The 12,449-nt window shown below is 44.7% G+C and overlaps 1 protein-coding gene across 5 annotated transcripts in view; it reads right to left on the bottom strand.

Annotated features, from left to right (window-relative positions):
* ARHGAP26 (Rho GTPase activating protein 26) overlaps window positions 1-12,449 on the bottom strand; it is a 426,643-nt gene that overhangs the window by 292,366 nt on the left and 121,828 nt on the right. For all 5 annotated transcript variants that reach the window (XM_019663136.1, XM_019663126.1, XM_019663152.1 and 2 more), the window contains exons 7-9: window positions 6,905-7,009; window positions 5,265-5,394; window positions 1,331-1,431 (exon numbers count right to left, since the gene is read on the bottom strand). In XM_019663136.1, the coding sequence (XP_019518681.1) occupies window positions 1,331-1,431; window positions 5,265-5,394; window positions 6,905-7,009 (336 nt within the window). The remainder of the gene's footprint in view (window positions 1-1,330; window positions 1,432-5,264; window positions 5,395-6,904; window positions 7,010-12,449) is intronic.

Raw genomic sequence — 12,449 nt, 5'->3', positions numbered from 1 at the left:
TTCTAAGTGATAATCAGTGGGCATTTTCCAAAGTTACTGAAAGACACCAATCCTCAAACCCAGAAAGGCCCAAAATTCCCAAGCACAACAGATTGGGGGGAAAAATGTACACATAGGACCATCATAACAAAATTTAGAAGGAAGGAAAGAAGGGAGGAAGGGAAGGAAGGAAGGAGGGAGGGACAGAGGGAGGAAGGAAGAAAGGAAAGAAAGGAGGGAGGGAGTAAGGAAGAGAGGGAGGGAGGGAGATATGAAAAGCAGCCAGAGAGAAAAGAAAGATCACCTAAAAAGGAAATGCACTCAGGCTGCAGTGCACGGGACCAAGGGAAAGGAGAACCCTCGGAGCACAGCAAGAACTCCCAATAGCTGTGACCCCAAAGCCTGATCCAGCCCAGCTGACTCTTCCAAAGAGGACCACAAGAATATCTTCCTTCCCACACTCTTCATACAACGTGACCTTGATACTTCTCCCACGGAGACAGGATCCGCATCCTCTCCCCCTTTAAACTGGGTGGGCTTTTGTGACTGTTTCAACGAACAGATAGGACAAAAGTAACATGATATGACTTCTAAGTCCAGATCATTAAAAGGCAATGCAGTGTCTGCTTTCGTTGCTGGAATATTCACTCTTGAAACCATTAGCTGCCCTGCTGAGGCCACCATGCTGTGAGGAAGCCCAAACTAGCCCACAGGGAGAGACCAGACAGGCAGGCCCTAAGATTATACAGAGAAAGAGGGAAGAGAAGGGGAGAGGAGGCGATGAGGAAGGAAGACAGCTATGGCTGACCAGCCTTAGGCCCTCACTGTTCCAGCGATAGTCACCATCTGATTAGAGACGCATGAGAAACCCTGAGCCCAAACCACCCATCCAAATGCTCGCCAACCTCCAGAAACTATGAGAAATACTAAAATGATTGGTTTTGTTTTAAAAGTTGCTAAGTTTTGGGGTGATCTGTTACACAGCAGTAGATAACTGGAACATCAAAACTGCCAACTGGCAGCCCTGTAGGTACCAAGCGAGAGTGACATGCATCAATTTCAAAGGATGAGGTCATTCAAGAATTCGCAGCATCTAATTACATTTGACACACTTACTATTGCACATATGTGAAATACAAGAATCTTTCTTAGTTGTGATTCTTCATATAATTTAGAGCTAAGAATAATCATCATGTTTTAGTTACCTTTTAGGGTACTATGCCTTCTGGAACTACTATATAAAAATTTTAAAAATTACAGCGAAACACTGGAAGTGTTACTTTATACATGCGTTATAATTAGTATTCGTTAGCCAAACAAATCGAGCATGAAATTTAAAAAATGAACTCACCCCCTTTCCTCCTGACTTTTGGTCAAATGGTACCATGGTGATTTGTTTGGAATCCCGCTGATATGTACAGTAGTGCTTCACCCACGAAGTTCCAAAGTGACCTGCAAGGTAATACTTCCCATGAAACGTCTCCATATGTCCACTGCATGCCGCAAAAACACACAACCCGCAACCCACAATGCTCACCTACCCTTAAACTGTTTCTAGGGGCAATATATTCTCCACACCAGCTAGACTGGAACAGGCGGAAATCTGATTCCCACAGGCTGGAAATGGAACTGATTCAGGGCTTTCCCCAGGGACCAAGGAAGACCGCTTCCCACTAAATGCTACACCCAACGGGTCTTAAAATGTAAGGGAAGCAGAGGTTCCCTGGGGAAATGAATTTACTTTCCCATCATCAATCTCCATGTGAAGTTTCCTTTCTCTACCCTGACTGGAGTAAGACGGCTGAGGAAAGAGCATAGAAAGGCTCCTCAAAGCGCTTGTCACCATTTCCAGCTGCTGCGATGACTTCATGCTTCCCACACGGCTGCTCTGTGACTATGTGCACTGACACACAAGGACTCTGACCTACTTCCAAGCCCCTAATTTTCACTTTTGGCAGAACTCAAGAAGATCTGAAAAACAGACAAGGGAACTCAGAGACACAGAGACACCATGTAGAATGGAAGTAACTGTAAATGTCCAAATGTAATCTGAGTTTGTGACTCAAAATTATCCCTTAGGAAAAAGGAAGATGCCCCGCAGTCAAATGATGACAAAGTTACCCAGTGCTCAGCCAATTATTTATTTTGAACAACGAAGTACTATTGGAGGAAGAAGGCATCATTGGCACCATTAGCCTAAAAGGACCTCAGTCAATACTAGTCTTGGATGCTTACAGAGATCACAAAGCAAAAATGGAGAAAAAGGATAACACGAAAAGAGATTTAGCAAACATTTAATAATTATTTTTCAGGGTATTGCCTGCCCACTGGAAGTGTTGGATGTCAGTCAGTATACTTAAAAAGCAATACAGTGTCTACATTAGAACATTAAAGACAAATGAAAATACCAACCATTCCAATGTATTTTTGTAAGTTAGAGAAAAAATTCCAGTGGTAGCACAACACAAAGATTCCAAAAGTGCTGTATTTTGGACAATTTGAGCACTAAAACAAATAAGGACAGTAATAAATTTACCATATGACTAAAATGGGAATCTATATGTCAAAACTGATAATAGAAGGAAGGATGGAAGGATGAATGGATGGATGGATGGAAGGATAGGATGGATGGATGGATGGAAGGATGGGATGGATGAATGGATGGATGGATGGATGGATGGATGGATGGATGGATGGATGGGATGGATGGGATGGATGGGATGGATGGATAGGATGGATAGATGGATGGATGGATGGATGGATGGATGGATGGATGGATGGATGGATGGATGAATGAGATGGATGGATGGATGGATGGATGGATGGATGGATGGATGGATGGATGGATAGGATGGGATGGATGGATGTAAGAAGGGAGGGAGGTAGGAAGGGAGGAAGAGAAGGGAGGTCACTCCCTTACAGCACACTAAACAGCAACTAATAAATGTGGAGATGGGCAGAGATGAGAAATCACCATTTTGCAGCCATCATGCAACCATCATAGTAAAGATCAGTTCAGGCAGGACTGTCAATGGATGCTGGTCTACGGGGGGCAAAGTTCAATGACAAGAAGGATATGTATGTGGTCTCAAGGTGTCACCCCACAGACTGCTAATTAGTTGCAGAGGGGGAATAGTGACTATACAGAGGATAAACCAGAAAATATCTTGACTGGGTAATCAAAATTAGCATCACCACTGAGGGACAGAGGGCCATCTTGTGCCCCAGATGTGGTACCCAGAGGAGAAAACAATGTTACTTGTATAGGATTTGACTAAGGATGCTTACCCTGAATCTAATCTTGAGGAAACATTAGACGAACCCACACTGAAGGAAAATATATAAAAGAACTGCCCTATATTCTTCAAAACTGTCAGTGTCATGAGAGGCAAAGAAAGGCGGAAGAAGTGTTGCAGATAAAGGAGATTAAAGTCATGACAACTAAATGCGGTATGACATCCTGCACTGGAGGAAAACAAAATGCTCTGTAAGGGTATTACTGGGACAACTTACAAAACTGTGGTATGAAATGTCATTTAGGTTAAATATCTTATCAACATTAGATTTCCTGGATATGGTACTATAGTTACATAAAAGGATGTCCTTATTTTTAGAAAATACACAGTGAAGTAAAGGAGCCTGGTGCATGCAACCTGTTCTCAAATGGTTCAGAAAAAATTAAGATTGTGCATGTATCTGTGACTGTGATGTGCATTGTGCATAAACACACACCCACACAGAGAAAGAATGACGCAATTGTGGAAAAATAAAAATTAGTGCATTGGGGTAAAGGTCATGTGGTTGTTCTGTTAGTATCCTTGCAACCTCCTGTAAGTTTAAGATTATTTCCAAAATAACAAGTTACAAGAACTTTCAAACAAAAAAAAGCTGTATCCCAATGCTTGGACTACTGTGTCAGAGAATCAAAACATGGTTCTAATGACAATCAAGACATTAACGTTGAAAGAGCACATGAAACATTTGAATAAAACTGTATAATGTAATGTGAGTGCAAAAAAGCAATACTGATTTTATGTATGTAAGAACAATAGTAATAAATTATTATAAGCCGACATTGAACTATATTTTTACATCCCTAAAAATTTATATTTTCAAGTTGGCCTTAAACTTTTTGGGGTAGATCTTCTCATTGAGCAAAGAAGGCATCACCTAATATCAGGTATATATGAAACACAGAACAGAAGTAGCTTCTGTTTCTTACAAACCTCAACAAGCTCATCCCTGCAAGAATGAGAAATGTAAAATCCTCATCACAACTGATGCTTCAACCTCGAACCCACTAATGCCCCCATTATCACCAGGGAATGATTTTAAGCCCAAGCAAATTTTTGAAAAATCACTATATAGAATAACCACTGAAACCAAGAGGATTCTGTTCCATTGGGAAGCTTCCAGGAGTGAAGACATTTGCCTAACCCGAAATCAACAGAAGGACATGAAAGAGCATAAAACCAGCAAAAATCCTGGAGGAGAAATGAGTTCAGCAAAAAAGCAGGAATGCGAGGCTAGAAGAGCCATCTATTATAAGGAAAAACTGACTTCCTTGTCTCGTTAGCATGGCAAGTGTGAATTAAGTCTGGGAGTGCTACCCTAATAGCACGGCCCCATCACACAGCCTTTCCCAGGCCTCGTGCATGAATTTGAGTCATCACTGAAAAATCCGGGTCACCAGCACCTGGCACTGCTTTCCTTGACAGCATACCAACAGAACAATGAATGTTTTCCCTGGCTCTGGGAGTGAGCTTTCGTTTCTACTTTTCATAAACTTTATGTGTTGGGATGACCAGAGTTGAGGAGAAGAAGGGAAGGGCCTAAGTCATGATTGTTTGGGCCTTGCTGAAACAAGTCTCAAATAAAAACAAAGTCACTAAATACAAAGTCCACCAAAGAAAATGACTGCTCATTGACAATTAGGTGTAGCATGCAAGATCTTTCCAAGGCCTCTATGCCAAGGGTACCATATTTAAAGCTAAACTGAGGGTACCGGCACCTCAGGAGTAGAGTGACACGAGGGAGAAAAGAGCCTCAATGCATTCCAGGTTCCCAAGGGAATTCCTAGTTACAAAGAAAACAGAATTGTGTCCCTTGGTGGTAGACAAGATTATGGATGTCACCTTTCCGTTGGAAAACTAAACTATAAATTTACTCTCACTCATCGAAACCTGTGCTTACAAAACACAACTCTAGGTCAGGCACTACTGGATACACCCTCCACCTTCCGGACAAAAGGCATCCCCAAGCTATCGGTGACCCCGGGCACTCACGTTTCTCCTGCACGTAGAGGTACCCTTCCATGGTGTAGGGACTGATGGTCTTGTGTTCAAGGGGGTTCTCCTTCATCTTTTTCATCAGTGATTCCACTTCTGACCTGGTGCCTTCAAAGCGATTTCTTGTCTAGGATGAAAGGAATTTTATTCAAATCACAGAAATAAAACCCTATTCCCACCTTCAACAATTCAGAACATCAACCAATAGAATCCTTAGATCTAAAATCAGATAATTTAATGCCAATGTCAGCCATCTAAGAACTAGGCAAATAGTCAAGGAGTATATCTTGACCTAACGTCCTATCTCAGAATGTCTCTCAAAATCTAGGGACCATCAAAATCACCTGAGGAACTTGGAGAAAATGCAAAGGCACAGGCCTCAGCCCAAAAGATGAACTGAGTACCTCTGGGCCCAGAAATGTGCATTTGACACAAGCATTCCAGGTGAGTCTGAGTCAGATGGTTCATGGGAGGGTACACCACCCAGCTCCCCCTCAGAACCCAAAGACTCATTTCTCCAGCAGCAGGGAACGCTGCTTACTGATGGCTCAGATGGTTCCCTCCTCCAAAGGGAGCTGCTTCACTGAGGGTACTCCCTTCCCTGGGACAGCCTGCACCCACCTAATGACTAGTCTAGGGACAAAAGGGGACAGGGCCTAAAGCCTGGCCCCTCTGCTTCTATTCTGGCCACTCTCATAGACATCTCTGCTCCCGGGGGCCCATGGCATTGACTGAGACCTCTGTGGCAACTGCATCACAGCTCAACTTCTGCACGGGCCTCACTCTCTCACAGGTGTTTCTGCCAACATTGCTCCTGCTAAACCTGCTACGTGTAAATCTCCACTTTAGAGTCAGTCTTCTGGGGAGGCCAGCCAAAGGGGAAGCCATGCTTTGTGAAACCTTTTCCGAGACTCTGCAACTTCCTGTTCTCTCAGAAGACACAGAGAAGCATGTGGAGGCAAACGGCAGGCTTCTAGAAGCCATGCGATACAACCCACCCAGATGCACTGGGTTTCCTTTCTACACAGGATCATCCCGGGACAAAGACAACATGCAGACTGATACAGCCTAGTCACACTGACAAGGGAGCCTGAGCCCTACTCACTGCTAACAAAGGGCCCTAGACAGGATTCTGAGCACCTAACGGTCCTGCTGTTTAAGATTTGGGAGAGGAGATTGGGAGTAAACCACACCAACGCGGATTTCCTGTCAGCCTTACGGAGAGTTGAACAAGAGCACATCCTTTGAGCTGGAGGTCAGCGTGTGTGCCCCACCCTCACCCCCTGCACATGCACTCCAGGGTCTTGTGTGGCCAGGCAGCTAGATGCACAGAAGGGGGGCTGGGTGGGGGCGGGTGGGGCTTCCACTGCCAGAGGAAATCCTGACACTGGTGCTACGGATTTAAAACATAATCAGCAGCGGCGCTTCCGAAAACATAAATAGTGCTTTGAAATAATGGTGAAGAAGATGATGTCCTAAGCTGGGGCCAGCAAGCACCCTAGAAATGCCTGCCCCCAGCTGCCCTTTGAACCCAAGCAAGGCTCCTCCTCCTCACGGGCATGCCAAAACCCAGAGCCACAGTTTGTTTCTTCCTTTCCTTAACCAGGGAAAGGAAGTCGGTGCCTTTGCCCACTCACGTTCTGTATGCTAATGGTCAGCTGCGTCTTGAAGTCACTGAAATCCTTGGCCAGTTCATAACCATGGTGATAAAAAGTGAAGAGTCCTTGCAAGAATGCCAGGAGCTGTAATGGAGATAGAAAGGCAGGGTTCACATAAGCCAGGTAAAGAGGTAAGCATAGCTATATCTGCGTTCCCAAACATGATTTGAAAGTTTTAATGGCTAACACTTACTGAGCACCATTTGTATGCCAGGCACTGTAACTTTATGTGCCCTATCTCACTGAATACTCACGACCACCTATGAGGTAAGCACTACTGTTATCTCCATTTTAATAATAAGAAAACAGGTTCAGAGAGGTCAAGTAACTTGCCCCAAAACACACAGTAGGTGGCATTGCCCCAACACACACAGTTGGTGGCAGCCAGGATTTCAAACCAGGTCTCCTTGACACCGACACCCAAGCTCTTACCCTGTGATCCTCACCAACTCCTAAGAAAATCATTTTCTCAGATATTGAAGACCAGGACTCCAACTCGGTCTCCTTCCAGTACACTTGTAATATCAGGTTGTCGTGCAGAAGGGTGTGGTTATGTTGACAACCAACAAGCAAGGGAGGAAAGGAAGCCGGTGTGTTCTGAGTCCGCAGCCTCACAGGCAAAGTGAAATCAAAGAAAATCCTCCTGGTCAGACATCAGCTCAAGTGTGTTGCTGTGCTTTCCCTAAATTATCTGCAAGTAAACACTATGGATTCCTTTATTAAAATCCTCCCATGTTGCCACATTTTCAGTTATGATGGTTTCTGAAATTCTCATTTAAATTGCCTCGGGCTAAAAGTAAGCCCATTCATTGTTTAGTCTTGTCTTTAGTGAAGAGTGAAAACATCTGTTCACCAAAATTCTTACAACATGTCTTCATATACTTAAAAACTATTAATGTCCCTGGGCCCCTGCCAGCCGTCCATTCTCCAAGCTAAATAATTGTTCCTGCAGTCTTTCCTCTCAGAGCCTATATGCAAAGCTCACTGTTGTTATGCTAAGCTGGCCCCTTTCCCAAGTTCTACACACCTTGCCTCAGTTCCAAATCTCTACCTGACAAGAGATTATACCAAAAGAGTGAACAAGGTTTAGAAGAACCAGAACCTGACCTCCATCACAGGCTCAGTCCTACTGCATTTGGGGGCCATCCCTGTTCTAACTTGAACTTCTCAATGCCAACTCACGTGTTCTGGGTGGTCCACTCTGACCTCCCTGCCCTGCCTCCACCACATGTGACATCAGACGCATTTGCTTTACTTTATATTGCTGTGTTTAGTTTCTCAGACCCTAAATGAATAGACCTTTACTTAATAAACACAGTCCCACTTATTTTCACCTAACTCTCCTTTTCTAAGAGGCAGCCCTAAGAATGAGGTGAAGGGAACTCATCCCCACCCCCCTACTCTCCCACCTTGCTTGTGGCAGGTATGGGAAGCACCCAGGTATGTGCTACTTACTCTACCTGAGCTCATGGGGGAGACCTGTCTTTGGGCTAAGCCACAGGCCCAGACCAGTTTATCAGCGTTCTATGCTGGGGAGTCAGTAAAACCCAATTTACAACAACGTGGCCCCTTGACTTCCCACTGCCACCATCCCCAGAGCATCTATCCCCTCAGATCCCCTCATGGGAGGTGGGGGAGCAGGCATTGCTGGGTCTTCTGGCTATAAGAACATCTAATGGCACCGCCAACAGATCCCTAACCTAAATCAATGAATGGGTGAGTAGTAACTCACATAGTCACCAAAGGCTAATAATGAGCTCTTGTCTTCAAAGATGAAGACTTTTTTGAGGAGGCCCATACTTTTCCTTCTGGATGGCTCCAGTGGGAGAGAAGGGGCTCTTGTGCCAAACCCACTGTCGGCATTCACGACGAGACCTGTTCGAGTTCCTCCCTCCCTGCTGTTGGTGTGTGCTGTACCCCATCCCTTTCCCGAGGCGCTGAGCCATCCTCCACAACAGAAAAATGAGACGGTAAGAGCTAATTCTAAATCATGCCTCCTAGTCACTCTGATTTACCCTTCACTTAAAGCCAACAGGGCCTCCCTTGCTCACGGTCATTAAATGTCTCAATCACATCACTAAGATGCCACCTGGGCATACACACAAGTGCTCCAAAGGCAGACTTCCCAATGTTTCTTCTGCTTTTCGCTTCCTTTGGTTATCATGCATGACTGTCCGTTTTTCTGCGGGAAATGATTCCTTAGGCGTTGCTATCTTTGGCCTACTTCCCTTCCTTCTACCCTCGCAGTACATTTTCTCCCCTCTCCCACTTCCTGACACCCCCCTTCCCACAAACTGTATGAACCTTTTAACCTATTACCCGGTGGGAAAGGACAGTCTGCTCCTCAGAAGGCTGGGCAAGGCCCACAGAAGGACTCCAGAGGTGGAAAGGCCGGTCTGCCTCAGAGAAACACTTGTACTCACACACACAGAGGAAGAGCTTGCGGTAGCCTCACCTGCTTATCAAATAAGTCCCACCCCCCACCCAGGCTCCTCCCTGAACAGGCAGCAACACAGAAACATAGACCCACCAAGGAGATGCCAAAAAATACCTTCCCCACCCCCCTTTGCCTTCTTCCTCATCCTTGTTCGCCTCATTCGCCTCAGAGAATAACTGAAAAACAAAACAACAGCAACAAAATAACTACTCCTATTTTCTAGCTGACAACCCAGATCTAACTTATTTTTTTTTAAATAAGCAAACATGTAACTGCTTCACTTAGTGCTGGCTGCATCATTCTGGGCTATCGGATAAATTTAGGTTGTTTTCATTCATACAAGAGCCACAGTCATGGGTTAAATTGTGTCATTACCCCCCCAATCTGACCCCACCCTATTCTACACCCCCTCCCCAAAGATATGTTGAAGTCCTAACCCCCAGGACCTCAGAATGTGATTTTATTTAGAAATAGTTTTTACAGAGGTAATCAAATTAAAATGAAGCCATTAGGTCTTCCCCTAAAATGACTGGTGTCCTTATAAAAGGGGGAAATGTGGACACAGAGAAACACAGAGGGAAGGCAGCCAAGTGAAGACGAGGGGCAGGGTGATGCGGCTACAAAGCGAGGAGAGCCGAACCCTGCAGCAAATCACGGGAAGGTGGGAAGAGGGAAGGAAGGATAATTTCCCGACAGGCTTCAGAGGGTGCATGCGTGGCCCAGCCGACACCTTGATCTAGGACTTCTGGCCTTTACAACGATGAGGCAATAAATTCTTATTGCTCTAAGACTTTTGTGGGACTTTGTTACTGCAGCCCTGGCAAACTAATGTACAACGGCTATCAAGAAGCACTCATTGGGCCGGCCGAGTGGCACGTTGGTTAAGAACTGGCTTGGAACGCCAGAGGGCCCCGGTTCGGATCCCACATATGAGGGCCAGTGACACTGCCCTCCACAGCTAAGATGCTGAACAACAGCTCAACCTGGAGCTGGGCTGCCATGGGTCGCCAGCAACGACCCTGCTGCAGTGGGTTGCCATAAGCTACCATGTGTAGTCGGCAGCCAGGGTGAGCGGTCAGCAGCCGCGGTGAGCGGCCGTCCAGAAGCCGGCGACTGATCTGCTTTGCCCAGGAAGAGCGCAATGATGGTGCCAGCTTGGGCCAGTGAAGCAACATCCTCCACAACTAGACTGAAGAACAAAAGGACAGCAACTTGTCAGTGTGCCATTATCTGCACTCCAAATCTCCAGGACGTTCAGTGCCTCAACAAGAAAATAAAGGTTTCTGGGGCACACAAAAAAAACATGGTTAGATCCCGGAAGTCTGATTTTCTTCCTTGGAACCCTAAAATCTTGTTTCTTTTTCTGAAGGTCAGTAACATCCTAGTACGTGAAGTTACTAAGAAATAAATAACACAGTCAATGGGCAAGGAGGCTCCTTGAATGGCCAAAGATTCCCTTGACAGCAACCAACCCAAAATGTGAATACCTACCCCAGGTGCCTCAGCAATTTAGTTCAATAGATTTCATCATGGTTTCCTGTCCATCCATAAAAATCAAACGCTGCTTCATAGAGATTAAGAGCCAGACCAGTCTAGTTCTGCTATTACTAGATGTGAACTTGGAGAAATCAATAAATGTGTTTCCATTTCCTCATCTGAACAACAGTACCTACCTTCCGAGACATTATAAGGACTGGACGACACGATGTAGATAAAGTGCTTCCTATTAGCACAGTACATGGCACAGTTTCAGCTAATACCAGTTGTTACTTCATGTTCTTTTGTACAATCCAGGCCAGTCGCTCAGACTTGAATGTGCAGTGGAATCACCCGGAGGGCTTACTAAAATACAGGTTACTGGGGTAGAGCCTGAGCATTTGTATCTCTAAGACTCTGGGAACCACTGAGTTAGTCAGTGGCATTTTCGCTGATAAATCTCCTCTTACTAATCACAGCTACCTGAGCCACTGACCTGCCTGCCTACAGGCTGGTGCATTCAGAAACAAGAACTTCCGTAGAAAAATGACAGTTAAACATAGGAATCCTACATCCAGCCTCTCATTTTACTTTGGGCAAGTCCCCGTCACTGTCTCTTCATTCTAGCCTGAGATCAGAAATTATTGTCATTAGCTCCCCAGGTGCTTCACTGTATGACCTGAGAAACACCTGCAAACCACAATGGTTTTCTACTCATTAAATCCCTCTGGCCCTTCTATACCATCGATCCTGTCCGACCTGACCCTGAACTTGCTGCCTTGGCTACCTCACCAATATACACACCTTGCTTCCGAATGAGGCTGTGAGCTCCTCAGACACAGCAGCTGGGTCTTCAGTATTTTCTATGATATTCAGTAAATTAACACTTTTAGAATTACCAAGACTATTTATATTAAAACAGGTGAGCCTTGTTAATATTGGCACCTGACTCCTTTGCTCCTTTGAGGAGACCCTAGGTAGCTAAAGCTGATACATTCTCAGAATAAAACAATTAACTGGGTGCTAATAAATATATAATAATGGGTGCTAATTGGGTTAGCTCTGTTCTAAGCATTTTACATGAATAAACTCATTTAATCCTCATAACATTTTATATGGTAGGTGGTATTATTTACCCATTTTGCAGATGAGGAAACTGAGGCTCAAAGAAATAAATGACTTCCCCAAGAACACACAGCTAGAAAATGGCTGAGCTGGGATTTAAATCTAAGCAGTCTGGCTCTAAAGCCCTTAACATTGATGTTATACTGCCTCTCAAAAAACTCTAGACACTGATCTACTACAAGAGAATGCCAGGTAATACAAGAATAAATTTTTGAAGATTTATTTTAAAAAAAGACAAAAGAAGAAGAAAAGGCGAAGAAGAAAGGAAGGAGGAGGAGAAGAAAGCCCATGTTAATCAGCAGATTCACAGATTCGTCCAGCTGAGCCCAGCCTGGAATGGCTGAACCCCAGAGATATGTAAAAAATAAATGTCTATTGTATGAGGTTTTGTGGTTATTTGTTACCCAACAGAAGCTAACAGATACATTACCTGATTTACTAGGAACACCGACTGAGAGATCAAAGTGGACAGTAAAAAAAACTGAG

Source organism: Hipposideros armiger, unplaced genomic scaffold (assembly GCF_001890085.2).
Source record: "Hipposideros armiger isolate ML-2016 unplaced genomic scaffold, ASM189008v1 scaffold_11, whole genome shotgun sequence".
Taxonomy (NCBI): domain Eukaryota; kingdom Metazoa; phylum Chordata; class Mammalia; order Chiroptera; family Hipposideridae; genus Hipposideros; species Hipposideros armiger.
This window is presented reverse-complemented; position numbering and strand designations above follow the sequence as displayed.